Source organism: Mus musculus, chromosome 4 (assembly GCF_000001635.26).
Source record: "Mus musculus strain C57BL/6J chromosome 4, GRCm38.p6 C57BL/6J".
In the NCBI taxonomy this organism is placed as follows: Eukaryota; Metazoa; Chordata; class Mammalia; order Rodentia; family Muridae; genus Mus; species Mus musculus.
In genome coordinates, this window is record NC_000070.6 from 8,834,829 (window position 1) to 8,850,511 (window position 15,683).

Below are 15,683 nucleotides of genomic sequence, written 5' to 3' on the forward strand. Positions count from 1 at the left end.
AGAGCACTGGGTGGCATCCCAAAACACCGCATTAAGCCAGGTGTGGCAGCATCTTCCTGTCGTCTCAGCCCGGAGGAGGTAGAGGTCAGAGAATGAGAATCAGGACCGTTGTCGGTTATATAGAAACGTTGAGGCTAGCTAGCCATTTGGGAGGACGGGCTGAGGAGGGGCTGTTGTTCCTGAGAGCGTGCCTCAGAAATGAAAGGACTAGAGACTGACCAGAGCCAACATTCCAAAAAAGATGGAATGAAGGATAGACAGACAAGCAAGGAGAGAATGATCAGCTGAAGGGATATGGCTGTGATCTGGGCAGTTTGCACTGTGATGGCAGGCTAACCCGGGAGTGTTGAGGTCCGTGAGGGAAGGAGACAACCTCCCATTCCCCTGCCTCAGCATGCACCTGTCCACCACCCTGGATGTCCTTGCCAATGGAGGAGAAACAGTAGTATCCACCAGGAGGATAAGCTCAGGGTATAGAACCTGAGGCCATTGCTCTGCTGTGACATCTGTGAACTCCTGTTTTTAAGTAGTGTTTCAGTAGTGTTTGTTTTCTAAGAGAGCACCATGTCTGATAGTTGCCCGTCCACTGTGCTAGCTAACCACACAGTATTTATGAGCCCATATGGTGTCCACTAGCCTGTGGCTGAGTTGGGACTCAGGGAAAGTACTCGTGTATGAGGAGGACACACCTGACTATGCGCGCATACTTTTATTTCATAGCTTATAGAGAGAAAATAGATAACAGCAACCCCCAGCAGGAAAGAGGAGAAAAAGAGATTACATAAAGGACTCATGGTGCTGACGAGGCCTGTGTCACAGACGCTCAGTCCCATGACAAGGAGGACTGCTCTGAGCTTCCATGTCCTTCCTGCTCACTCTGGTTAATTGTATGCAGAGAGCATTGCCAAGGCTCCCCCCACCTCCAAAACATAGCAGGGGCCCTTTTCTGTATCTGATTTGTCTCTGGAGTCCCCTGTATAGATAGCTCTTCTTCTAGAGCCCCTTAGGACTCCTTGAGGTATTTGTCCTAATTGTCATGCCTTGAGGTGAGCTCTCTTGTCCTAAGAATAAATAACACAGTGACTGTTAGGGAGGGGTTCTTGTACCCATTTTTTTGGAAAGTTAAAAAAAAAAAAAAAAAAAAAAAAAACATGTACGTTAGGCTCCTAGCTCCAGAGACAGTGAGACAGTGTATCTCATGGACATCTCAGGGATTGGTCCAGGGCCCCACTGCACACTCTTATCCAGGCTTATCCAGGATCTGTAACTGAGCTCTCATGGAGTTATGGCTGTGTCCAAGTGGCACCCGCAAGAAAGTTTAATCATCCGTAGTAAGCTGTTATGAACTAGTCGTAAGAGAGGAAAGTGCACCAACTGGCCTAAACTTCTATTCTACAGAGCATGTCTTTGGAAAAGTAGGAGCAAATCTGTACATTGGTGGGAGTGGTAAGATAAGCTTAGTGGGAGAGAACTCTGGATGGTGGGAGTACATGCCATAAAGATGCATGTGGTTGAAGAGTGTCTGCATATGGTAGCCAGAGTCCCCGGCAAGTAGCAGCTCTCTGTGGAAGGAGGAAAGCTCTACTCTTCTTTCCAGTTGCCTTTGCTCTGCATACAAGATGAATGCACTACCAGCTGCACTTTAACTAAGTAGTTGAGTTTATCATAACCCATATCCAGTTGATGTTTTCAAATCTAACCTCAAAGGAAATCTTTAATTGCTAATTTTTAAATTTTGTCTTGTGATACATGGGGCAGAAATTGCAACTGTCTCCAGATGTTTGACCCCGGTGTTCACGTCCCATCCCATGACTCACAACTGCTTATAACGCTGTCTTGGGAGGACCTGATCCCTCTGGCTCTGCAGGCATCCACTCTCGAATGCACACATGCACACGTATGCACACACTTTAAATTCTAAAAGTTAAAGGAAAGAAATTATCAGTGGCATCAAAAAGGCAGGAGTGTTGTTTTGCTGCTTCTTAATAAATTTAAAATTTTATAATGTGAGTTTAGATTTCTCTTTGAATTATTTATGTTTCAATTTTTCACTAAAATAATTCCAGCCTGCCTGACATTTGCTTTCTCAAAGTGAAAGTCTCATTTTTAAAAGACAATTCCTTGATCATTAAGTGGTTTTAAACTATATTACACTTCATTTTTATCCCGGGTTGTATGCCTCATAGACAAAGAATACCCAAATATCATAGGGTTAAATTATTCATTTCTAAATCGTAAGCATCTTATGAGCATTATACAAAAGAGTAAAACTTACTAAAAGATATAATGTGATAATTCACTGTGAGTCTCTGTGTGAGCCCAGGAGAGCTTTCTGAACCTAGTGCCTGCCAGGTCTCCAGACCGCAGGCCTGGGGACACCATCACCTTTAGTCAGGGACACTGTGGCTTCTGTCCTTAACATGGCATCTCCTCCTTATCTTTCCTTGGTCTGTTTCCACACTTACAGAACTAATCTGAATCTCAGCTTTTTGTTCTTGTGGAAGGCGACTAAGGGTCAGGCCCTTCCGAGAGAGTTGGCATTTTCTGCCCGGTTCACTTTGTGAAAAGGTCGTGCACCTGTGGAAGGCCTGGCATTCGCTCCAAACATCAAGTGGCTTTAATCTGCCCTTGATGATTCTTAACTCATCTAGTGTTCTCTGTATGACCCCATGGGGACAGCCTCAACACCACCTTAAATGGAAGCAAGACTGTCCTTCACTGGCATTGTGTTGCCTGTGGAGGTGCCATAAGCCGTTACAGTGGCCTTCCTGACCCAACCCGACCTTCAGACGCCTTTGGGAGATTTCTGTAACCCACATCGGTACGTCACATACAGTGGGAGGAAGTTCCTGGCACAGTATAATGGCAGGAAGTGAGTGCTTGGGGTTAAACTTGGTGTGCTTTCGTTCTCAAAAGCATCTATGATAGGAGAAGAGTGTGAAACCCAGCCCTGTGTACTGGGGGCCCAGAGGCCAAGGAGGGGGCCAGATCACCTCTGCTTCACTCCAGCCAAAGGACTGGAGCATTGAGAGAAGCCTACCTGCCGCTGCCTGAACCCACAGCACGATGGAGGCCGTAGCTGTGAGCCTTCCTCCTCGGGGACATGTCCTTCCACTGAGTGCTCTACCGCACTCTGTGAGCCTTCCTCCTCGGGGACATGTCCTTCCACTGAGTGCTCTACCGCACTCAAACTTCTGCACAGTGTAGAACATCGAGAAAGGGGACTTAGCCAGGAAGCCATAGGTTGCCTTGGTTTTCATCTTTGGAGGGTTTGGGCATTGCTGTTTTTGTTTTACTCAGCTGACACCCCCTTCGCCTGTAGTTCAGGCTCTAGCTTTTCTGTAGGTATTTGGCCCTTGGCTTGTTTTCGACACCTATGGCCTAACAGTCTGTTGTTGAAATCTGGGTGTGTTTTGTTTGGTTGGTTTTGGTTTGGTTTTGTTTTGTTTTGTTTTTTAATATAGTCAGCAAACATTTGGTGGCTGGAAAATGTGGATCTCTCTCCAAACTGCCTCAGTATATGGAACTTAAAACTTTGGTCCCTTTTTAGGCCTGTGGTTATGTGTGGATCTAACTTGGAGTAAGCAGGTGGCTTCCTGCTCTTACATGTGAATGGGATATTCTGATTTTGCCAGTTTGCTGTGGGTTTTGAAAGCAAATCCATTGTTTTTAGTAATAAAAACCTCTTACAGTATTCACGTCATGCCATCCAATCTCTGCAGGTGCTGAAGAGAAAATTTTGGAAGAGTTTAAAGAAACACACAATGCAGAGTCTCCAGATTTTCAGCTCCAGGCAATGATCCAGGCTGCTGGCAAGCTGGTGCTGATTGACAAGCTGCTGCCAAAGCTGAAGGCTGGTGGCCACAGGGTGCTTATCTTCTCCCAGATGGTGCGCTGCTTGGACATCCTGGAAGACTATCTCATCCAGAGACGGTGAGGCCACTGCATAGAAACAACAGAGAGAGAGGGCAGGATGCGGTGTGAGTCACCTAGAAGTGACATTTACAGTAGAGGTGGCAGAGTGGGAACAATATATCACACACCCCCCCCTTTCAAAGCCACAGTTATATATAAGGGCATCTTACATGAGAGCAGGGGGCACTGTGTACTTTTTTTTTTTTTCTGAGACAGGGTTTCTCTGTGTAGCCCCTGGCTGTCCTGGAACTCATTCTGTAGACTAGGCTGCTCTTGAGCTCACAGAGATCCACTTGTCTCTGCTTCCTTAGTGCTGGGATTAAAGGCGTTTATCACCACCGCCAGGTATATGTAGGTTTCTTTGTTTGTTTGTTTTATGCTGCATACTTTTGTGAGCAGTTTTTCTTCATTTCGTTCAACTTGGGGAGAAGAGTTCTTACTTAAAATTAAAATGTATTTTATCAGCTGTTTTTAGAGTTTAGCTGTTTCCTTGAGGAAGTAAAACAAAACTTTAAATCTTGAGTGTTCTGGCAGTTGTATGGAAAACACTCCTGATTTGAAGTATTTATGCTAAATCCTTCTATTATGTGAGTGCATATTCCATATTGGAATACTTATTTGAAAGCAAAAATGAGCGAGCATATGGTAGCTGTGGGTCAGGCCTCCGTGTTGTATTTCCAGGTACCCATACGAAAGGATTGATGGCCGGGTCAGAGGCAACCTCCGCCAGGCAGCTATTGACAGATTCTCCAAACCTGATTCTGATAGGTTTGTGTTCCTCCTGTGCACACGGGCAGGAGGGCTAGGCATTAACCTCACTGCTGCTGATACCTGCATCATCTTTGATTCAGACTGGAATCCCCAGAATGACCTCCAGGTAAGTGGGGGCAGGCCACCTGTCCCCAGTGCCTCTCGTGACAGACTTATCAGTCACACCAGTGAACTAGTGTGTCATTGCCTTTGTCTCCTGACTCAGAGGATATCAACTAGTGATCACCTGATGTGTGATATGAGAGGAAACCCTTTAGAGTGTTGGTATCGTTCCAAACTGCACCTTTCATTATTTCAACAATGTGTGGTTTTAGAACTAACTAGAGAGACATGTGTTTCTTTTCGTTCTTTTGTTTTGTTTTGTTTTGTTTGTTTTTTGTTTTTAGAGACAGGGTTTTGCTGTATAGCCCTGGCTGTCCTGGAACTCACTTTGTAGACCAGGCTGGCCTCGAACTCAGAAATCTGCCTGCCTCTGCCTCCCGAGTGCTGGGATTAAAGGCGTGCGCCACCACACTCGGTGAGACATGTTTGTTGAGTTGATCACTTTGGCTGCCATAACAGAATGCTATGATGGGGTAGCGTAAACAATATCCATGCCTTTTTCAAGGTTCTGGAGTTGAACTGTGAGGTCTGGATGCCAGCAAGATTAGGTTATTGCTGCATAGACAGCTGTCTTCCTCCTGCTGCTTCTTACAGGACACTAATCCTGTTCATCAGGGCACCACCCTCGTGACCTAATTACCTCTGAGTCCTCATCTCTAAATCTAACATTGAGATCAGCTTTTAACCCACGTAATTAGGGAGGACACAGACCTGTGTGTGCTCCACAGTCCTGTGCTCCATTGCAGCAGCCTTTGGTTCCTTTTCTTTCTAGGCTCAAGCTAGATGCCACAGAATAGGGCAGAGCAAATCTGTGAAAATCTACAGGCTGATTACAAGGAACTCCTATGAAAGGGAGATGTTTGACAAGGCTAGTCTGAAGCTGGGTCTGGATAAAGCCGTGTTGCAGTCCATGAGTGGAAGAGAAAATGCCACTAACGGGGTAAGAAGAAACTGCCCAGGTTGTGCGTTCAGTCTGCCTTCCTTTTGCATCCAGCTAATTGTTAGGAAGTATTTGACATTGTTTTTTGTTGTTTATTTTCTTGAGACAAGGCCTCACTATGAGCTCTTGCTGGCCTGGAACTTGCAGATCCACCTGTTTTTAACCTCCTGATTTCTGGGTTTAAAGGAGTGTGTTACCACACTCCACTGGCTGGTGGTTTTGGTTTGGTTTGGTTTGGTTGGGTTGGGTTTGGTTTTGGTTTTATTCGAGACAGGGTTTCTCTGTGTAGCCCTGGCTGTCCTGGAACTCACTCTGTAGACCAGGCTGGCCTTGAACTCAGAAATCCGCCTGCCTCTGCTTCCCAAGTGCTGGGATTAAAGGCGTGCGCCACCACTGCCCGGCTCCACTGGCTGTTTTTTAACCTCAGATTCTCAGTATATTTTATTGTATTTTCCTTTGTTATAAGTAAACTCTCTTAAGACATTTAGTTTGTGTTTTAAGCCTGAATTACTCTGAATACTTAAAATTTCTCTGAAAAGGTACAACAGCTGTCCAAGAAGGAAATAGAAGACCTCCTGCGAAAGGGGGCATATGGTGCACTTATGGATGAAGAAGATGAAGGGTCTAAGTTTTGTGAAGAGGATATTGACCAGATTCTCCTTCGACGAACCCACACTATCACCATTGAGTCTGAAGGAAAAGGCTCCACATTTGCTAAGGTTTGAATCCAGGTCTTTAGTGCAGCCTTCTAGAACTCATGAAGAGAACTTATGCAGAACATTGGCCTTTCATTGTGAATTATAGACTAGTTATTACTTTCCCAGCGCCTCCCAACACACACAGCGTTCTCTGTGCGCTGGGTTCTCTCCTGTGCGGTCCCTCATGGTCCTGTCCTCCTGTGTTCTTCCCGATGCTCCCGCTATGAAGTCCTCGTGTGAATTTTGTTCTTCATAATCTCCCAGACCCCAGTGCCCAAAACGACCCGAAAAGATGATCAGGTCGCTCCATGTTTAAGTCTGTCTTGTTTTCCCCTTTCGTTAGGGCTCCACAGCTCTGCTCACAGCTAAAATGAGCCCATGGCATTCTACCCCAGCTCCTGCCACTGCCTGCCTCACAGCTGGCACCGTGTGCTCTTCCACCAAGCCAGCCCGCTAAGGCCAAGCTGCTCTGAGCCCTGACTGTCGCCTCAAACCCACTTGCTAGTATTCGGGTTGTCCACACCAAGGCTCACTCTACTTTGTAGTTTTGCTAAACTGGTTTACTTGCCGTAAAGCATGAAATTCAACACTTTGACATATTATAGGCTGGGGTGACCGTTAGCACAACGCTAGGTTTTGAATGTTCCTACTACCTCAGAGAGCTCCCTGTGCCCATTAGCAGGCAGTCCCTACCCTTCCCGCTTCACCCAGTTCTGCAAACCGCATGCTCTTTTTTTTTAAATAGCTTTGTCCACCCTGGAAACACCACTCGGTGTGAAGTTATATCACGTGTGGTCTTTTGAGTGCTTTCATAAAATTAATGTTTTTCATGTTTGCCCTTATACTATACATGGATAATTTGTTTTGTTTTGGTTTGGTTTGGTTTTTCCAGACAGGGTTTCTCTGTGTAACCCTGGCTGTCCTGGAACTCACTCTGTAGACCAGGCTGGCCTCAAATAATTTATTCCTTTATGGTTTGCAATGTTCTACTGTGCGGGTATCACACAGTGACCAGGTGATGATAAATGCTCCAGTCATTTATTAATTGCTAATTGATGAAATTTGGGTTATTTTTACTTTGGGATTTTCAGTGTAGTAGGGTTTTTTTTTTTTTTTTTTTTTTTGGACATGTCTTTTCGTTTCTCTTGCACATTCGACAGAAGCAGAACTCTAGGTGATGTTAGCTTTCTTGGCTCCCCAGTGAGGTCTGTGCATGCTTATCATTTAAGGAACTAACAGGCTGGGTTTCTTTGTTTCTGTTTCTCTTTTAAACAAATTGGGGAAAGTTCTGGGCTCCAACCCCCCCCCCCCATCTTCTTCCACTGGTCATTGTATACAGCATCCCTTATCTAAAAAAAAACTACTGCCTTCAGTGGCCCCTCCACTCTGCAGAAGCCCCTTCATCTGCCTTCACATCACATAAGACCTATTATTCCTTCTCCCCTTTTGCTTAAAAATCTCTTCCTGTCGTTTCATGACGGAGCCTACACACACACATATAGCATCCAGGTTCACATGTGAAACAAATGTGTTTATATCTCTGAGCCTGCCTTAGATTGCTCCACACCGTGGTTTCTGGCTCCATCCACTTCCTCGCAAGTGCCATGATTTTGTTTTTCTTTACAACTAAATAAAAGTCCACTGTGTATAGCTAGAACATCTTCTTTTATCAGTTCCTCTGTTGTTGGACATCTAGGCTGGTTCCATTTCCTGCCTATTGTGAAACTTGGGTGTGCAAGTGTCTCTGTGGTGTGTTGACTCAGAGACCAGCCTTCAAGAACACAATCTGGTGGCGTGGCTGGGTGACATGGTAGTGCTATTTTTAGTGGTTTGAGGCGCTCCACACTGACGTTCATAGTGGCTCTGTGAATTTTCGTCCCTATTGGCAATGAATACGAATTCCTTTTTCACTCCATCCTGGACAGCATTCCTTGTTTGTTTGTTTTCTTCCAATTTCTGTTTCCCCGGTGGCTAAAACTGTTGAACCTGTTTTCTTTCTGGATGGATCACTTCCTGTTGCTTTCCCATACCTGTGTGTTCAGGTGGCTTTTCCCTCGTCCTCACAGGTACCATGTTAACTAGTTTGTGATCTGTTTCAAGCTGAGCTGTCTGTGGTGTGAGGAAGGAGTTGAGCTCCCCCGTGGCCCCAGCTTGTAGAGGTTCTTCTCTGGCCTCTGCACGCTCATGTCGTTACAGTCTCTTGCAGTCTTTCCTCAGTCCTCACATGCAGTCTCAGCATGTGTAAGACACATGTGTAAGACACACGTACGTGTTTCACGCACGCATGCACGCACGTTCTCCTTCTGAGTAACATGCAGATGCCAGAGTTGGATGTGGTAGTTCTCCCTGCCTTCTTCACTCTTGTTGTTCATGTCTGCTGATGTCTACCTCTATTAATTTCACCTTTTGAAGAAGGTCTTTTTAGGAAGTCTTCTTCATATTTGGTCATTATTTCTGGTGTAAACTGCTGGAGCAGTGTGCTCTAACCTCACTGGTGGCTGTCGCTATAACTTCTCCCCCATGCAACTCGAGGCACAGCCATGTCCATATTAAACTTATCCCTATTTTCTAATAGCTCCTGCTTCCCCTGGGCTAGGGCTCAGACTGCTAACCACACGTGCCCGCCCCCTGCTCCGGCCTCCACCCTCATCAACTTGCCATGGCTCCTGTACCTCGAGCCCCTCATCCTTGCTCCTCTCCTGGGCCTTTGTGCAGGGCTCTGCCATGAACATTCCTGCCACCTCTCTTCTTGTACAAGTCTTCTAAAATATGGTCCAAGCATTTTCTTCTAGAGAAAACTAATTTTTTTTTTAGATCTGCTCCTAGCAGGACTTTGCTGGAACCAAGTTCCAGGCCTTTCTCAATTGCTTGTACTTTTCTACTCCTGTGGCAGGTGTGGAAAAGTGTACATGGGGCACTTGTCATCTGTCTCCCATCCACTATACTGCCTTGCAGAGGCTGAGCACGCATATACTGTGACTAGATAAACAGAGGCTACCGGGGGTCCTGACTCTGAGAACCGCATCTCAGAGTAACGCACACGTTTTCCACCTTTAGGCCAGCTTTGTTGCGTCTGGAAATAGGACAGACATTTCTTTGGATGACCCAAATTTCTGGCAGAAGTGGGCTAAGAAGGCTGAATTGGACATCGATGCCTTAAACGGGAGGGTGAGTGAGAAAGTCCCATCCAGACTGCTGCCTAATCTGACCCGAAGGTTGGTATGACGCTCACCATGCTTGCTCTTTCGTTAGAACAACCTGGTTATTGACACTCCTCGAGTGAGGAAGCAGACCCGGCTATACAGCGCAGTGAAGGAAGACGAACTGATGGAGTTCTCCGACCTGGAAAGCGACTCCGAAGAAAAGCCTTGTGCAAAGCCACGGCGCCCCCAGGATAAGTCTCAGGGCTATGCCCGGAGCGAGTGCTTCAGGGTAGAGAAGAATCTGCTGGTTTACGGGTAAGGCCGGTTCGCTGCATGGAGTCTCATTTTATTTTACCAACAGCTGGAATTCTCAGTTGTCATAGGAAAACCTTCTTTCTGTGGATCTGCGTGGCTCCCCTTAGCGTGGCCAGACAGATACCTCCGCACTAACTTTCTGCAGGTTGTGGCTCGTAAAGTCGATATGACCCACGTTCTAAATCCTCCTGGGTGTGGAGAGAGAAGCCACTGGAATTTATGAGTGCTAGCTTGCACCATGGGAATTACGACAGTTCTAATTATTAAAAACTAAGAATGATGTAAAATTGCAAAATCTTTTGGCAGTGTACTGTCACATAAACTTTATGACCATAGTCACCTTTAATAGATTTCTGCTGTAAAGGCTTAGCAGAGGCAGGGCTTCCTTCATGTGCCTGTCCTCCAGCTAGTCTGCAGCCTCAGAGCCCATCTGAACGTCTCCAGTCTGTGGGCTTCCTTCTGCTACAGGACGACTCCCACATCAGCTTCCCATCCCATGTCCCATGGCACCCACGTAGCACTTTGAATCGCAGGGTCCTCAGTAAACACCTGAATGAGTAGGAAGAACGTGCTCACAGATCATGGGGCTGTAGACAGATTCCATTAAAACAGAGACAGCCAACAGAGCACCTGTCACTGGTTCCATGTTGTCCTGGCTATGGCCTGAGGCATTTCTTCCAATGGCTCCTTGCTGGTGAAGGGGGGGGGGGGGCGACTGGGGGGATAGCACATGTCCGAGGCCTACAGGGTTCTGCGGCTGACACTTGTCTGTCGGAATCTTTCTCATGGGTGAGCTCTGTTTGGGAGCTTAGCTTCCACTAACTCCCCTGTCGCCCCTACCCTTCTCTGTGTGCCCCCTTGGTTCTGCCTAGGCCCCGCCCCCTCCTACACAGGTGACCAGCCTTAAGCCTGCCTCCGCTCCGCGCCCCTTTGCACTCTGGCCTGCATGTCTCATCATTCTCTCTCCTGATGGAATCCCATTCAGCATTTCCAGAAGGACAGGAGCTCTTTCAGTGTATCCTCAGTGTATGCGCCGTGCCACAGATACACCGTGCTGCATAGATGTTTGTGTGCCAGCTGTACACTGGGTAGCTCGCCGGCCTCTACCCAGGACAGAGACTTACCCCTGTACCTTTGCCCCTGTACCTCCTTCCTTGTTTCGGCCTGATGATCATAGATACAAACTATGTTGGAAACCTTAGGACTGGAGCATACTTATAACTCCTAGGATGCTCATGGCGTCTGTCTTTCAGTCAAGTCCTTTCCTCTTCCCACTTCTACTGTTATGGATTAAACAACCACCCTGTGGTGGGCACTCAGATACCAGAGCTACCACTGAGCAAGGCTGGTATAGCCTAAGAGGCAGGTGAGCAAGCAAAAATGTCAGTAGCCTATGAAGATGAAGTGACAGGCAGCGCCTGGCTAAGAGGACACAGAAGCTCAGCACATTCCCTTAAGACATAGGGACTGCCCTCACGCTTTGGGGGCGAGGAGGAGTCACAGAGAGAATCTGTGGCTGAGGGACATCAGAAATGTGCAGATGTGAGAAAGGGAGGGAGGAGCAAGCCCGAGGCCTGGGTCTGGGAGAGGTCAGAACAGCCAGGAAGAACCGTGGTTTGGCGAGAGGCAGCACATGGCAGAGGATTTTCTCTGTTCTCGAAGCACGACTCTCAGCTGTTACAGAAAGCAGCAGAGAGGCTCTACATTGTGAGCTCTGCCTGGTGGGGAAGGCACAGCTCAGGCGGCCTTTGAGCCCGTGTGTTATGTAGTAGGTATTTCTGAGACCGAGCAGTACGACGGCTGTTTGTGTGGCTGTTTGTGTGACAGTGGTACGTGTGCTTTTGTTTCCTGCGCTTAGTCCTTCCTCCTGGCATTTTTTTCTGGGAGGCCCTGAGACTTGGTCCAGCATCTTCCCTGAGCTGGAAGTAGCCATTCCCTGTTGAAAAGGAGCTCCAGGGCTTTTAGCACTTCACTAATTACTGAGGCATTTGAGATGGGTTGATGCAGCAGGACCCATCCGCATGTAGCTTTGATTTCTAGTAGTCACACAGACTTAAAGTCATCCTTCATCTCAAAAGGTTGAAGGAAGACAGATGCCAGGGTCCTCTGGTTGCTCGCATCTCCTAAAAATGACAGCCGTAGCTACCAGCAGCCTAGGAACACTATTGGCAAGCAACATGGGTGTCAGGGCTTTGTCGTTCCCTCTGTGCGGAGGTGTCGTACCTGTGCTTCTTTCCTATCTCTAGAAGTGACTAGTGCCGTTGTGGGTCCAGGATTTCTCAGTCCCAGACCCTGGCTGTCAAGGTGATGTCACATCTATATAGTCAGAGATTCCATCTGCATGCCACCTTTTTTTTGCTTTCTAGCTGGGGCCGCTGGACAGATATCCTGTCCCATGGACGCTACAAACGTCAGCTGACTGAGCAAGATGTCGAAACCATCTGCAGAGCGATCCTGGTGTACTGTCTCAACCACTACAGAGGGGACGAGAACATCAAAAGCTTTATCTGGGACCTCATCACACCCACGGCGGATGGCCAGACTCGGGCCCTGCTAAATCATTCCGGTAGGTCTGTCTTCTGTTCTTTGTGCTTCTGGGTCACAAAAGGCTACCAGAAACACCACCATTCGGTAAAAGGCTGCGGTGTAGACTCTTACTCTCCCACTGGGCCTTACAGTATCTGCCTCTGACACTGTAATGTGCACTGTAAAGGCATACGTGACTGTGACCCTGGTGCTTCTAGGTCTGTCGGCCCCTGTGCCGAGGGGCCGGAAGGGGAAGAAGGTGAAGGCCCAGAGTACGCAGCCAGTAGTGCACGATGCTCACTGGCTGGCAAGCTGCAACCCAGACGCCCTGTTCCAGGAGGACAGCTACAAGAAGCACCTGAAGCACCACTGCAACAAGTAGGTACCAGGCGGAGGTGGGCAAGCGTGCAGAGCGCCTGAGGTCAGCAAGTACATGTGTACCGTGGGAACCCGTTTGTAAGAGAGCAGTGTGTCATGTGCAGAGTGCCCCGTGCTTGTCACTGCCATCTAAGATGGACACTCAGTCATCCAGTCCATCCTGGACTGGCTGCTGCACGGTGAATACCCCACAGTATTCATCCCCTATTCTGATCGTTTCATTTGGTCTGGCACCCATGCTTCGTCCGTGTTGTAGGTAGTGTCAGGATCCTCTTGTCCGATAAATGCTATTAAGCTCTGTGTACACCTTACTTTGTTAATCCTTTCTCATCCTCTAGTGGACATCTGGACTGTTCCCACGTTTACCTGTTACAACCTCGCTGTGGAATTGTAGATGATTGGTGTGGGGCTAACGTGTGGTAGACAGACAATTGCAGGTCCTCTTGTAGGACTCCACCTTTCACTGACTGCTTCCATCGTTAGCACTGGGGAAGTCACATGGCGCTTTTTGCTTTAGTTTTGTCTCTGTTGCTGTGTAGACCCAGCTGGCTCAAAGTCACAGAGCTCCTTCTGCCTCAGCCACCTGAGTAGCTAGGATGGAAGGGATGCAGCTGTTCCATTTTATCTCCCGCTTATCCACAAAGACGAAGGTCTCTAACGAGAGTAGTTTACCTAAGGTTTCTCAGTTCAGAACCCAGTGGGACTTGGTGGCACACTTCCTTTCCCCCATGCCCACCTGACCACAGAAGTCTGACTCTTTGCCTCCGGGCTCTTGAAAGGGTCACCGTGATCCTTCAAAGCATTTGGTGTCTGTGGAACTTGTTACTGTCCTAGCATGGTGTTTCATACTAAAATTGTAACCTGATCATCATAGCTCTCAGAAAATGTCCCCGTCTTCATGGTTTACCTTGTTTTGGGTTAGTTGCCTTCTGGGTTCAAGATTCAAACAGAGGAAGTTAAATGGTTTAATGTGACATGCCAGCATAGCTGTGGTAGTTTTTAATTCCTAGTCTCCTGTCAGCAGCAGTCTTCATAGGGAGCCCTCTGCAGTTAGGACACGTGGTGGAACTGGGGCTCTTTGAATATCTCTTTCAGTCTCAGAAAACCACTGTTGATACCTTCTAGCTTTTCTCTGGAGTGGAAAGTGTCCCATTGTCCTTGGCCTGTAGACTGTGCCTTGAGATTCACTCTTGTCAAATGTGAAGAGATGTTGCTGTTAAGGTAGAAAAGTGAGGCCCTAGAAGGACATCGTAGAGAAAAGATGACCACTGCTCCTCACAAATGGGAAGCTTGCAAGACCAGACAGATGAAGGAAGCCGAGTGGGGGATGTTAGTCCCGTGTGCAGTCCTGGTCTTTGGGTTGCAGTCACTGGCAGGATGTGTGAGAGAGTGTGGACCAGCCCCAGGGGCACGTTAGCCACCTTGTCCCTCCGTCACGGAGTGGACTCTCTGAGAGTGGGAGCTGTGTCCTGGCCATCCTTTCTCTTCCTGGCTTTCCCTCTAGAAGAAAAGGAGATGCTCACATCAGTTCATAGAAAGCTCCACACTACTAAACCTGCCCCGAAATGGAAGTCTGTGTTTTCTACCAAAAGGAAAAGAAACCATTAGGCTCCCTGCCTTCGAGTCAAGGAAAGAGTCCATCCACAGGTAGAGGAGATTTCCTTTGGAACTACTGTTTCTGAGCACCCAGTGTAAGAAAACACTGGCCTGCGGATCCTCTAGCCAGAGGAAAGCAGTGCTAACTCCATGTTCCTTATTGGTTCAGTGTGGCAAAGTCAGTACCTGAGCTTACCTGTTACCAGGAGAAAGAAAACTGAAAAGAAAAAAGGCATTCCCCAACATGACTGCATATCTTGGCATGCATTTTAATATTTGCAACCTTGCAGCCTATCCAAAACCTATGTTGGCCATGGGTGGACTCTTGGGGTAGACAGCGCATCTACTGATGCCTGGACAGGACTAGTCTGTTTTAGTAAGACTGCCCCTGCTTGTCATTTTGATGTCTTAGAGGCAAGTCGCCGCATCTTGGGAGACCTAGATCTGCATGCTTGTGCTCAAGGTGTCCCTGTGACCTTGGGTATATAACTCGTCCTCTGTTACCAACAGTGTTCACATCTGTAGTGTGGAAATGAGAACTTGCCCATGTCATCACAGGTTATTATGAAGACCAAGTGAGCCAGTGTATATAGATGAGAAACATTGGTACAGGGGTGTTATACAGTTATGTGACAGGCTTATTCAGCTAGGGAAATAACACTGGAAGAAACCAACCTTCACCAAGAAGGTCATCTTCAGGTGTCAATCAATCCCATATGCACATATGGGCTGTAGTAAAGACATGACCTGTGTGGTATACCAGGTGAGTTTTATTTGTGGGGGTGGGGAAGTCACATTTTAGCCATTGAGGAGACACACCCAAGATGGAAAATCTGGTGGCCTGACAGCATCACCAGTTTTTAGTGCTGATTCATTAAAAATGAGTATCAGTGAGTTGGATAATTTTAATCTTGTAGTGTTTATTATTTTTAAACCACAACTAAGGTCCCCTGATAATATAAGTAGAAGTAATAGAAATGTTTACTGTTCCCTGAGTAGGGTAAGGACCCACCCCCTGCCCACTACTCTCACCATCTTCCTTTCTTGGAAGCAAAGTTGTATAATCTGAAAAACCTGACATTCCATATTGAGGGTTTATTGTAAGGTAGTAAAACCAGATTTTATATCTCGTTTATTCCTACAACTTCTGATGTGCTTCCAAAAATGGTATTAAGGCAGCAGCTGAGGAAATTTTATGAGATAATGAAGCAGAACAGTTACTGAAAGCCATCTGCTCGGTTGTTTACAAACTTGCTTCAATACTTCAGAGGCAGTGGTAGGGTACGTGTCTAAACTTCA

The 15,683-nt window shown here is 47.1% G+C and overlaps 1 protein-coding gene across 6 annotated transcripts in view; it reads left to right on the forward strand.

Annotated features, from left to right (window-relative positions):
• The window catches only part of Chd7 (chromodomain helicase DNA binding protein 7), a 178,048-nt gene that overhangs the window by 144,427 nt on the left and 17,938 nt on the right, over window positions 1-15,683 (forward strand). For 5 of the 6 annotated variants that reach the window (XM_006538005.4, NM_001277149.1, XM_006538004.4 and 2 more), the window contains 8 exons: window positions 3,723-3,933; window positions 4,597-4,792; window positions 5,561-5,728; window positions 6,268-6,447; window positions 9,484-9,594; window positions 9,679-9,884; window positions 12,251-12,450; window positions 12,629-12,788. In XM_006538005.4, the coding sequence (XP_006538068.1) occupies window positions 3,723-3,933; window positions 4,597-4,792; window positions 5,561-5,728; window positions 6,268-6,447; window positions 9,484-9,594; window positions 9,679-9,884; window positions 12,251-12,450; window positions 12,629-12,788 (1,432 nt within the window). Of the gene's footprint in view, window positions 1-3,722; window positions 3,934-4,596; window positions 4,793-5,560; window positions 5,729-6,267; window positions 6,448-9,483; window positions 9,595-9,678; window positions 9,885-12,250; window positions 12,451-12,628; window positions 14,436-15,683 lie in introns of all 6 variants that reach the window. The other variant, XR_003954972.1, reaches the window with a different exon arrangement.